The sequence below is a fragment of the Lineus longissimus genome, chromosome 9 (assembly GCF_910592395.1).
Source record: "Lineus longissimus chromosome 9, tnLinLong1.2, whole genome shotgun sequence".
Lineage (NCBI taxonomy): Eukaryota > Metazoa > Nemertea > Pilidiophora > Heteronemertea > Lineidae > Lineus > Lineus longissimus.
In genome coordinates, this window is record NC_088316.1 from 5851078 (window position 1) to 5863894 (window position 12817).

General features: G+C 40.1%; 1 protein-coding gene across 1 annotated transcript; it reads right to left on the reverse strand.

Moving 5' to 3' along the window:
* Window positions 1–1339: 1339 nt before the first annotated feature.
* LOC135493755 (delta-sarcoglycan-like) lies at window positions 1340–12168 on the reverse strand. The gene is made up of 7 exons (XM_064781306.1): window positions 11922–12168; window positions 7472–7573; window positions 6093–6177; window positions 4143–4262; window positions 3522–3594; window positions 2817–2940; window positions 1340–2465 (listed from the first exon to the last, which is right to left on the reverse strand). The coding sequence occupies exons 1-7, from the start codon at window positions 12159–12161 to the stop codon at window positions 2292–2294; spliced, it is 918 nt and encodes a 305-aa protein (XP_064637376.1). The 5' UTR covers window positions 12162–12168; the 3' UTR covers window positions 1340–2291.
* Window positions 12169–12817: the final 649 nt, after the last annotated feature.

Below are 12817 nucleotides of genomic sequence, written 5' to 3' on the forward strand. Positions count from 1 at the left end.
CACTCTTTCACTATTTTGGGAAAGTGAGCTTACAATTGTTAGAATTGTACCGTAAAATAAAAATAAACGCATCAATATTTACAATTTTTTCAATTTTACCATTGTTGGCATATCCGACTCAAACTCCGGTTGCAAAGAACACCTTAACACTGTCCCAATCCTGGATTCAACATACTGGGCGCTAATTGCAAAATGTGCGCTCGGGTCAATTCTTCATGAGGTGTGTAGTTATTAAAGTGTACCTGGTACTATAAATTGTGCATGTATAGTGCATACATTTTACAATGAGGTTTTTGGAACACCCATTTAAAGTCCAATGATTATATTGTATACCAACGTTTGTATTACATATCAAAATAACAAATCCTGCTTATCTCTACTTTCTAAGAACTGAAACGAAATTTGCTAAAAATGGTTTCCCAATATAATATGAGAAGTGGGGATAACTCGCCTTACACTCAAAACTGCAATTGCAACAAGTTACTGTCCAGCCAGTTACCTCTGCTCAACTATTAAGAGATAAATTCTAAAAGTACACATTATGTTTACTTTTTTCCGTTTCCGTTTACCTTTCCCTGGTTGCTAAAATACAAAAGTTAATTGTAGTATTTCCATTTAAACTTTGAAAAGAAATCAAATGAATTTACGTATTTGAGGGACCATAAACTATGTACATTTGTAAAAGTGTTTCCACGTTAAGGTTAAGTTGAGTCGATACTTTGAAAGAGAATACCCAACACTTTCACAGGGCTCTTCCAGTTACCTCCTTTATGACATGCATTAAATCAACTATATTGTTCATAGAGTTGATAATGTCTCAGTTGACGCTCAGCGCTCAACTCAATATCTTAATGTCAAGTCGTACTTATGAACAATATTCGGATACTCCTGCCACCCATAAGGACAATCTGTTGCCGATGATGATTCGTCCCCGGGACAGATAATCATCCATGAGGACAATTCATTTTCAAGGACAAGTCGTCCTTACGGACAATTCGTTTTCTTGGACAGTTTCTCCCAGGGCAACCAGTCTCCATGGATTACTAGGTGACTGTTGGGATAAGACCGAGAGTAAAACACCAATAGTTCATGATACATTATCAGAGTTGTTGTTATTGTCCCACCTCTCTCTGCAGACATACGGCGGGCTTCGCAACGCTTACGAAGTTAAATGCCCTGTATCGAAGACCTTTTTGAAATTCTTCGGCTACACGGTCAACTAATTAGTAGGCAAGATGATACGTGTCACGTATTGAATAAGCACTGGATCGGACGCAATGTCACGACAGATCTTCGTAGTCCGTAAAATCTCCTTTGAATGTCAGAAGAAAATATACAATTCTATGTTTCGAGTTTATTCTATTAGACATTATTGTTTTACATATACATATATTTTCTTACATCAAATGTTGACACGAAATATTTACAAACTGTTCATACATTTCTTAGCATGGAGTCACAAGAAAAATCACGACAGTCATCAAAATTATACGACGTATTTCTCATTGAGAAACTTGTATTAGCAATTATGCAATGGTGATAAAGTAATAAATACCAGTGTGATGTTATCATCATCGTCATACCACCACCATCATAATCATCACAATCATCTTCATCATTATTTGTATCGTCACCATCATCATCTTTAATATCTCTAGCATCATTATCTTCCACTTTGCTAGTTGCAAAAACAATATTGTGAACATGCATGCGCCTTTGTTAATATAAAGAATGGCGTTGAATGAAAAGTTCAAATACATGAATCCAGATCAAAAATTAATGACACCCACACACCAGAAACGCTTGCTGTTTGAAATCGCTTCAACTATATCTCCTCAGCATATATCACAAATGTATCTTTATGCTGATGATAGGATAATTACCTTAATATGTATGCTGATAACTGAAACGCAAACGGATCGAGTGCTCCTTCCTTTACCATGTTTCAGCTGCCCACACTGCTCAAAATTCCACACATTTTCTTCTAATCATACCATTGCTCGATAAGGCTGAGTTTATATCATAGGATTCTCGTTGTCATAAATCCAGATTTCACGTGTCTTGTCACTTATCAAGAGCATGTTCGTTCATTAACTCATACTTGAAAACAGGATAATGAAATGTGACGAAGTTAATCCTATGTAGCCCACTTGTTTGTAATGACATGTTCGTTCTTAATGTCACACGTTTCATGTAACTCTATGTAAACCCGGCCCATGGTCCTCAAACCAGTTCTGATAGCTTGCACTTTGATCTGGGTGAAAATCTTAGTAAAACTCAGAAACATTTTGCTACGTGCAGGTATTCTCCACAGCAGCGCAACTAGAGTCTGGAGGGGCCAAGAACAATCGTCCATTGTGGCCACATATGCATAGTTGATACACTCCAGGATAGCGCGTCCCATCTCCAATTGGTTCACTGACAGGAAGATTTAAAAATTGGACATTGTCGGAGTCTAACCGGATCTGAAATAAGAATAAAATATATTTCTGAGGTAATAATACATTGATCAATACTGTTATACACGTAGATGTAATTATATTGTTAATACATTGTATTGTGCAATGATTGGGGCGTAGGTGAGATACTGGTATCATAAAATCTGTCGCCACACGAAACGGCTGTAAGAAAAGTGGTGGCTCATTGGAGAATCCAGTCGAGTGAGACTGTCAAATTTGTTAGAAAGGTTACAGAGACAATATTTGAATATCAAAATCATTTTATATTCGACCGTGGGGTGGTATGACTGCTGACGAGGACTCCCCTATTTGGCACATAGTTTTGCCAGGCTACTGTTGATTAGCGCTTTAACTTACTGCATTATCTAATGACTGTATTTTCATGTCATAAAGACTTGTGATGCTGATTTCTCCAGCCGGAGAGAAGAGATTGACACCGCGTGGGGCAGACACTTGGACATATTCTGTAGGAGACTCCAACCTGGAAAAGTACATGTGTGTAAATTTAAAGAAAACCTCTCTCCACACTTGCGAAACAACATGAACAACACCTCCCCAACGGTCTAAAGCTACCCAACAAACAGTCAGAAAAAGTGAACATCATGTAAAAGATTAGCCAATAGCACCGTATTGTTCACTTGGCACGTTGTGGAAAGACAATTCAATTACGCTTGAATGTTCTTGTCCACCTAGTACAAAAGACATTTCACATGAAGCCGGACAAGATTTTTTGATACATTTAAAAACAATTGAACAAAGGAAGAGAGGAGTTCGTGGGGATTGAGGCGTACAGAAAATAATTGGGAAACAGTATATTGTCATTGATCTCTCTTGCTGTTTTACTGCACCGCTCGTCCAACTTTTAGACTGGGGAATCACGATGGCGAAGACGTTTTTCCTCATACCAACCAGTCAGCGATGACGACATCGGTAGAATAATGCCATGCATGGAAAAGTAAAAATTATCGGATGGCAAGTGATCGCCAATGGCGTGACGTGATTGATCCACGTACTAGTGAGGTATGATCAACAGAATTATCGTGAGAGGAAGTGAGGACATACCTGAGATTGTGATATGCATCCGAACGTACTCTTGGTGTTTGGACGGAACCATTAAATGCAGCTCCTTTGGCACCTACAATTTTGATACAAATTAAACGACGAGGATCATGTTGTCTCAACCACATTGTCAATGCAGTGGGTTTAGAAAGGGCTAAGTACTTGATGTACCTGTATCATTAATTGGTGACGAAAATAACCTTTTACTCCCAATTCTATTCGATAGCATTTTCTATTAATAGGTATCATTCCAACAATATACATGACGTATCACTTACTTCCAGGAGGAGAACCCTTGTGCATGCTTAGAGACCAACCGCTTCAAACAAAGGTTCAGTGAGGCTCATTAATGTCAAGGACAAGGCAGGATCTAGGAAGTCAAATTGGTAGTCCTCAGGGGACTAGTAAGCACATTTATGGGCCTGTACCATTGCTTATAGATATAGTTTATAGTTTAATAGTACCTCCATGGTGTGATTCAGCGACAATTTTGTTCTTTACACAAGCGCCTGATCAACAGTTTCGATGTACTGTGAGAGACCCCTACCGGCGACTTCTCTGACCTACCTGGCTTCTAATAGAGCCACCCTATAAACCAAAATGCTAGAACACATGTACATGTACCTGTTATTTTAAGAATTTCTGCCCCAAGCACTGCTTTCTTACTGTCTGCATAGAACAGCTGGCGTCCTTTTGCGTTTTTCACCTCAAAGGCGTCGCTATATGCTTCTATTCTATTGTTCGCTGAAAATATAAATTGGCGAGAGAAACAATTAGGGTAGACCCTCGCTATTAAAAAGGACAATCTCGGGACTGACAAGTACTGTCCTCCGCCCTTTTAAACCCCTTTTGAACCCCCAAAAAATGCCGTTTTTTTCACCCCTTTTAAGCATTTCAAACTTCCTGCGGCGTTCTGAAGTCAGCAGACGACCGGATCTTTTGGTGTACCAAAAATTCCGCTATGTGTCGCATTCTATCGTCTGCTGGAAAAGTATACGCTTATTGAACATTTTCCATTTCGCATTTTATGTTTGTTTTGTGATTTTCTTTCTGTCATTTTTCGTTCATAATTGATTTATTATGGGAGATCGTTTTGGAAGAACCTCATTTCCCCTTATTTTGTTGCCAGATTCACCATCCTTGATGAGTATTGCCTCCAGAATTTAGTCATGATGTAAAATTTGGTGTATCTGCCCGAAGAAAGTGTTCAGAAGTCAGAAAACTGAAAGGTTCTTGCAATTTTCGTGGTATTCTTCAGTTTCTGTGCGTTTCCATGGCAACGGGGTGAAAATATGACAAGTATTCTTGGACTAGTTGAAAGGCAGTTCACTGCCCTAAATCTTGTTTCACACAAGAAGTGTTTTTTGTCAAAGTTAGTTCATATCATCACACATAATGTATGTGGTTTTGGTAAGTCTGCATCAGTATTTACCCTGTGCTATAGTATAGTGACCTAATGGGTCGGCCTACTGTCCCAAAGGTTTGCCATATCAACCTTGTTCCAAGAGATATGTTTAATTCACCATTCTTGATAAAAATTACCTACTAAATTCATTTTTGATGATATTTTTGGTGTGTCTGACCAGGGAAACTGTGTAAAGACTATTATGTTGGGAATACATAACATTTTTGTGGAAATTTAAGACTTTCTGGAGAATTTCAACCGTTGCCATGGGAACAACATCAATATTATGACGCTTACTTAGGTCCCACCTGAAAGGCAGTTCACTACCCCTAAAATAATTCCATTACACCTATACTCTATCTCTCCTATTAAGCCCACAATCATGTCAATCATATTCGTTGGGGTATTTTGACTAAAATCTATCCTAAAAAAACTTGTCCCTCAGAGAGTTAATAGGGAGGTCATCTATTTAGAGAGGTCAAATTAAATGGAAACAACAATTTTAATTTAGGACCAAAACTAGTGTACTTAATAGAGAGGTTGGCCTTAATGGAGAAATATCCGCTAAGGGATGTTCTACTGTATTAGTACAAGGTAAACCGATATAGAAATAAGTTGTTCCATCATTTCCACTGCAATTAAAGACGAGGGATGCACCGAATGGAATGGGACGGGGTGGCGAAATCCATTAGGACGCAATGACTGTGACGGCAAAGACCTGATGCTCTGTAACCACTGCTAACCACATGAATCGATGCATTAGCAAATTCTTCTATGATTATTATCTCGTTTGTCTGTGAAAAATCTGAAAACCCCAGAATTTATTCGTGTTCAGGAAAACATACATAAAGCAAAGTTCCCGCATAAAATAGTTGCTCGTAAACCAATCAACTACGCTTAGCTAATGGCACAGTTTCAGTTCACTAGTTGCCTTCTAGGTGGAAGGATTGAAGGAAGATGGTCCGGCTACCTAGACGGCAGTAGATGAACTAAATCAAGTGCTCTTGGCATTGGATATTCTGATGATTAAAGTCAGCATATCCGGTTAACGCCATGCAGCTACTGTGTGGAAACTTGTTATCAAGTGATGTGATCATCTTATTCATCATAAGGGCATTTTTACCTCGCCCCCAACATTTTGTACGAATGACAGAGTGTATTCTATTTACCTAAGATGAGTTTACTTCTAACCACATCATTCACTGTAGTTTGCATAGATATGTTTGTGTCCGACTGTATTTTCAATGGCTTATTCTGAAAATAGAAATTAGAACGATATCAGCTAATTAGTGATTCGTTGGATGACTTCGAATAAACTCCAGACATCGAGTAGAACTAACCGAGGTTAACTGTTTCAAGCGCATGCGTAATCGGATACAAAATCTGGAAATTTTGTTCTACCTCCTGCCGACAGTGGTGCTGATTTAATATCTGGAGAGAGTACTGCAGCTCTGGTTGATTCTTCGTAAGAGTTTCGGGGAGGCAACGGAGGTTGTTCCTGTCCCGACGTCCCGCACCGTCACTGTTCACACTATTTCCCGATTAGCAGAATCCTATTGATAATGCGCTCTGCGACCAATTAGTTCCGACCTTTTTTTTCCCAGATCCCGACGTCCCTCCCTCCCCTAAGGTACAATGTAGTACGGCGTCATAAATACGACATCCGCGTCCGGTACAGTAGCTTATTAGGCCAGTTTCGCAAAGCTCCCGAAACGTCAACGCGAACGACTAGCTCCCTGTTTGCATGATCTCCTCATAACGATGTGACGACCGAACAAATAAGTTCGGCTTCGAGGAGTTAATTTTTCACCCTTCATTTGTGATCGAAGGCCTACCGCAATTCTTTTGAGCGCTTTCGCCATGTCGTAATCAAATTGAAAAATTGCTCCCTAGATATGACGTATCCGTATGGATTTACATATGTGGTCTTTCACACATCCAAGTACACCATACGTTATTCGATATGTCTACGGCCCGGCCGACAGAGACGTGCTCCTCACCGGTTGCTCCTCACCGAGACATACCTGAGTAAACTTTAGTAATGTTTTAAGATGGCACCACTGAGGTTTCTGCATGTAGCCATATAGCTTGCAGATGTAGAAGTTTGAAAAGTCCTAGGATAGAATGTCCGGGGAGCAAAAAATTATATTGTGTGTGCTTTGATCTCCGAGGGATTGATAGCCATTACCTTCAAAAACAATACATCATAATCCGGCAGAATACAATAGCGCCGGACACTTTCAAGGGGAACATTTTCTGCATTCACCGGTGCAGAAGTTTGAAATGTCCGATATCAGAATGTCCAGCACTTGTCCGGGGCACAAAGGACTCTTTTTCGCGCCTTGATGGTTAAACTATTTACGTGATTGACGGCCATCGGCCTGTAAAAAAACATTTACTATAATCCGTCAGAATACAACAGGCACGAAAGGGGCGGATACTTTTTCCAATGGGACATTTTCTACTTCATCTATTCATTTTCATATCACGCATGAATTCGCATCAGTTCTTGTCAAAATAGATAGACAATGCATTTAAATGTAAGTACCTTATATGATCCAATTTTTGAAACTTTCATATTTTTGATGAACTCAACGTCTCCCTCCAAACGAACTCCTTTCTTTGTGATTCGTAACTTCCCCATGCCGTCCTGAAAATAGAGATGTGAATGGGTGTAATTCGTGATGAAAAATACTTGATAATCTGGTTCAGTACTTTGAGCGTCAAATACCTCTCTCTCTAGGCTGTTCATCCTGTCTTCAGTAATCAATTACTCCAGGCTGACCGAGGAGAAAGAGTTGCGCCTGTTCATGCGGCAACTATATTTTCTTTCTGTGGGGTGACCGGGATATTTTTGGAAATGAAACATACAGTTTTCAGTTGACGTTCCGATTACACAAGGTTCTTAAAACGCTCTTAAAATAATGGTCTATGAATTTTTGAAAAACCTAGCCAACACAAATACATTGAGGTTTTTCAGGAAAATGACAATCCATTTGTGGTTTCTCAGAAGTTCAATCAAATTCAGGGTATTTCATTTCTCTGAACCTCTAAGGGTTTGGATATTTTGGTTGGCTTACATTTATAATTGACACCGACCTCGAGGTATTTGTGGCCTCACTGCACATCACGAGGATGGCGCTAACTAAACTGTAGACTAAAACCGACGGGTTTTTAGCTCACCTCTTAGCAGAGGTGAGCTTATCCCATACCGTGGCGTCCGTCGTCCGTCGTCGTCGTCGTCGTCGTCGTCGTCGTCGTCGTCGTCGTCGTCGTCGTCGTCGTCGTCGTCGTCGTCGTCGTCGTCGTCGTCGTCGTCGTCGTCGTCGTCGTCCGTCGTCCGTTAGCAGGGCACGTTTCGTAACTGTTAGAGCTATTGAGTTGAAACTTGGTACACATGTACCCTTTTGTAATGACACCTTGGAGACCAAGTTTCGGTCCGATTCGTTTCATGGTTTGGCCACCAGGGGGCCAAACGTTAAAAGTGAAAATATGCAATATCTCCCTTAATAGTAGTCGGGAAATTTTGAAAAAAATATGGTAGGTACTTCTAGCAAAGGTGCATCATATTTCCTCCGGGTTTTTGATTTGACCTCCTTTTCAAGGTCACAGAGGTCAAATGGTGTAAATTGGCCGTTAGGATGTAACGATGGCACGTTTCTAAACTGCAATGACTATTGATACCAAATTTGGTACACATTTACCCCTTAGTCAGGTGATCTCAGGGACCGAAGTTTGGTCCAATATGATTCACCACTTGACCACCAGGGGGCAAAATCCAAAAACCTTAAAAATGTGATTATTCCTTAACTTCTTGCCCGATTGCCACCAATTTTATATCATGGGTACATCTAACCACCATACAGTATATGTCACACAGGTTTTTAATTTGACCTTCTTGTCAAGGTCACAGAGGTCAAATGGCGTAAATTCGCCGTCAGGCCGTAACTATGGCACGTTTCTTAACTGCAATGACTATTGATCACAAATTAAGTACACATGTACCCCTTGGTCAGGTGATCTCAGGTACCGAAGTTTGGTGCGATCTGATTTGCCGTTTGGCCTCCAGGGAGGGGGCCAAATCCTAAATTCTTCAAAATGCCATTATTCCTAGTAATGACTTGCCCGATTGGTACCAATTTTATATCATAGGTACATCTAATTCTAACAACCATTCAATGTGTCACCCGGGTCTTCTTTGATTTGACCTACTTTTCAAGGTCACAGAGGTCGAATGTTATGTAAATTGGCCATTTTGGGGAAATTGTAATTGCTTGGACCTACATCAAACCTAACACTACATGACACAATACCATGCTCTTTATCCATCTTTCCTCCACATGAGGTGAGCACAATGGCCCTGGCCATTTCATTGCCTTTGTCAGCGCTTTATTGTCTTCATTTTTTGACGGATCATTTTCATCTTCCATATGTGCATACATGGGCCAAGTTCGATTTTGAGTGCAAGTCGATTCCTAATTTGGCCACCAGGTGGCTTTTTTGTAAAAAACTAAAAATTTATGTTTTTTACTCATGCTTTGAGCTAAGGTGCTCAGTTTTTAGCTTTCCTCTGGAGGCTTATACGATACTGTGGCGTTCGTCGTCGTCTGTTAGCGGAGCAGGTTTCGTCACCCCTGGGGCTAGATGGCTAAAACTTGGTGTGATGGTAGCTTTGGGCTATATGCTCATACTTATTTTTCTTTTTTGCAATATGACGTACTTTCTGGCCTTCAGGCGGCCATCTTAGAAATAGTTTTTTGCCTTTTTAAAGCTAATGGTTGTACGTAGAGGGAAGAAATGTTTTTGGTGGGAATATCTATTAAGGTTAAATGACATATCACCCGGGTTTTTGATTTGACCTACTTTTCAAGGTCACAGAGGCCAAAGTTCACTAAATCACCGATTGGTGGCACATTTCGTTTCTATTTGAGCCAGAAGGTTCTACACTTGTGAGGACATGTATCTAGGGACCCTTTATTCTACCCAAAAAAATTTGGGACTCTAACTTCAAAAATGGCCGCCAGGCGGCCATCTTGAAAATTAAGTCGGATTGCAACCAAATTTCATGTGATTGTATATCTATGTACTATGCAACATCCCTGATTTTCAGTCAAATCCATCTTTAAAATTAAACAAAGTCCTATTACTCCGAAACTAAGGATCGGATTGCAACCAAACTTCATCTGATTATGTATCTATGGACTCTTATCAATATACTTAATTTTCAGTCAAATCCCATGACAAATATGGCCGCAAGGCTGCCATCTTGAAAATCCAAAAAAATTCCTATTATTCCCAAACTGTTGAACAGATGTCAACCAATTTCCATGTGACATGTACACTCTTCAATAACCCTGAAATTCAGTCAACTTTATAACCAAAGTGCTATACTTATATGGTACCGGTAATTTTCTTTTGTGCCATTGAGCCGAGAAGAAGAGTATTATTCAATGGAATCAAAACTGGTGAAACTAGTCAGAAAGTGTCATCCTGATATCCACTGCAAATGACATGGATTACATTACCTGAGGTGAGCACATGGTCCCTGGACCGTTTCACTTTTAATGAAATGACAGGTCCATTCAAGCGCTAGGTTATGAATACCAACAATGAGTTATCACTTTCTATTCTAAAATTCCCCAGACTAGATATATTTTAATTAAAATGGCGTTATCCACCGAGAATCGGCGCATACATTCTGCACATTTTATCTCAACCCCAAGAGGTCATGGTTGCTTATCAAAACCTCTGTTGGTCAAAATGGGGGTTATAGAAATTGTATTTAAACCAAAAACATAAAATACTTTCTGTGAAGAGTGTAGCTCCAGAAGTCATGGTGACGGCTTTTCACATGTGTCTGAAGCAGTCTGTGAATAAATTGACCTTCTGATTGAGAATTTAAATCAATAGCCTCGTGATTTCATGATAAGAAACGGCACTGCCGGGATCACGTGCCGACAGCCGCCTCTTTGATTGTACATGGCGGGAGTTATGATTAAACATCCGTCACTGACAGAGACACAAGAAAAATGCTACACAGAAATCGATTCGAACTTCGATTTTTCAGATTGCTCGTTATATTTTTGATTTGATGCATAATGCGACTCAACGTGAATTGTCCTCAAAGTGGTCGATTCCAATCCCGCTTAAGCGTGTTGAGAAACTAAAGCTATACATGTACATGTGTTATAGCATATTTTCTTGATATTGATAAACAAGTAGAAAAAGGGTGTTTTCAAATCGTTGTACGTATCATGAGTCACGAAACAAAGAATCGACCATCAACATCAAAACCACGTAGCTGATTCGATCTGGAAGATTTTTTGAAAATCCTTTTCGCTTACGACAATTAGGTACTGTACTATGTCTCTACCAATGATATGAACTGCAATTGCAGCACTTGAAGGTCACGTAGAAATAGGGAGTGGACATTGAGGGTCTATATCATTGAATAATTAGGGGGGGGGAATCGTAGTTTCTGGGATTTTTTTATTTGGTGACCTGTTGTTTTTTTCTCATTAAAGGACACTGAATTAGGATGTACATGTACATGAAACTTTAAGTGCCAACATACAAATTATAAATCTAAGGCATTCGGACTTGTATTTTCGTTTGGAGAAAACGGCTGGTTATGCTGACTTAAAGTTAGCTGCTCCACAATACAGTACTTTGAGGCACCACCCGGTACGCAGAAATTTGAACACAATTTTCAGGTTTTTCTTCCGGTTAAGCATGCGCACTGATAAGTAACCAAGCCGTTACCAAGGAATACGTATTCATTATGTTCTTTCGTAAGCGTAACCGGATCCAAAATATGGAAAAATTGTTCGATCTTCTGCCGTCCGCGGTGCTGATTCAAACTTCTGTAAGAGGTCTAAAAATGTCTTTCGCTACAGAGACCAACACATTACCGGTAAAGCACGGTTATAGTAAAGCGTATTTTTCATGGAAAGGAAACTTTCTGAAGGGTGTGAATGAATCTGATGTGATCGACTTACTATTGAGAAGTCCATGACTCTGAGTATCCATACGGTTAGGGCGAAGTTGATGATCATGGCGGAGAGGAGGAATACAGTGGAACAATACAGGCACCGTTTCCGCCACCCATATATCCCAGAGGCGTAATGGTCGTTGCACACCATCGTCCGTGGTGCCAGAGAGCTACTCCCGTCGGACAGGGCTAGGGCGTCTTTGGAATCACTTTTTACACGCTGCAAAGAGAAAGGTTTAAAGGACATAAGCTCAAGGGGGATTGCAGGCAGGGTTTAGATGGTCTAACTACTGGTGTCTTGACTGAAATGCACATGCAGTAAACTGACTCTGTTTTGACTCGTGAATGAAGGGGATTCCTCGTACAAGTGTAAATAGTGCCAATGTCATGAAGGATAGTTGCTGCAAATGGTTTGCCCTTTACAGCTCATGCAATTATTCCGCATCCGTGTGCAAGAGCATAGGGAAGAATACAATATAGAGCAAAGAAACAAACATCACATTTATATTTGTCCTTGCCGGTTTTGGTATATCGACGCCCATGATAGCTGTTTCGTGGAAATGACGTTTTCAAGATTTACCCTGATTACCCTTTAATAAGACACTGCTGGAACAATGGCAATTCAGGTATGAGCGGGGTTTGTTTAAAGATAATAGACCTGGATTCTTACAACTACGAGGCAATAGGTAAAGTGACCCAACGAATCTCAAAAGATTATGCACTTCTTTTATAACAGTGATCTGTATCAGCCAGCAGAGAGGCGAATCTGTCATCTTTGTAATTTCCCTCGTATCATCCCAATCACGTGATGAACAGCGGGATTTCTCTTTCCATTTATCCATGATTATAGTTGCTTTTTCCTGATTGCGTCCGATGAATCTTTACCCTGGTCATAAATACACT

Excerpts from the sequence above, each read along its gene's own strand:
- LOC135493755 (XM_064781306.1), bottom strand. The coding sequence starts at position 12,161 with ATGTCCTTTAAACCTTTCTCTTTGCAGCGTGTAAAAAGTGATTCCAAA. Across the intron at positions 6,178-7,471 it reads CAAAAATTGGATCATATAAG|AATAAGCCATTGAAAATACA; the intron begins GTACTTACATTT and ends TTCTATTTTCAG. Across the intron at positions 2,941-3,521 it reads GATGCATATCACAATCTCAG|GTTGGAGTCTCCTACAGAAT; the intron begins GTATGTCCTCAC and ends GTACTTTTCCAG.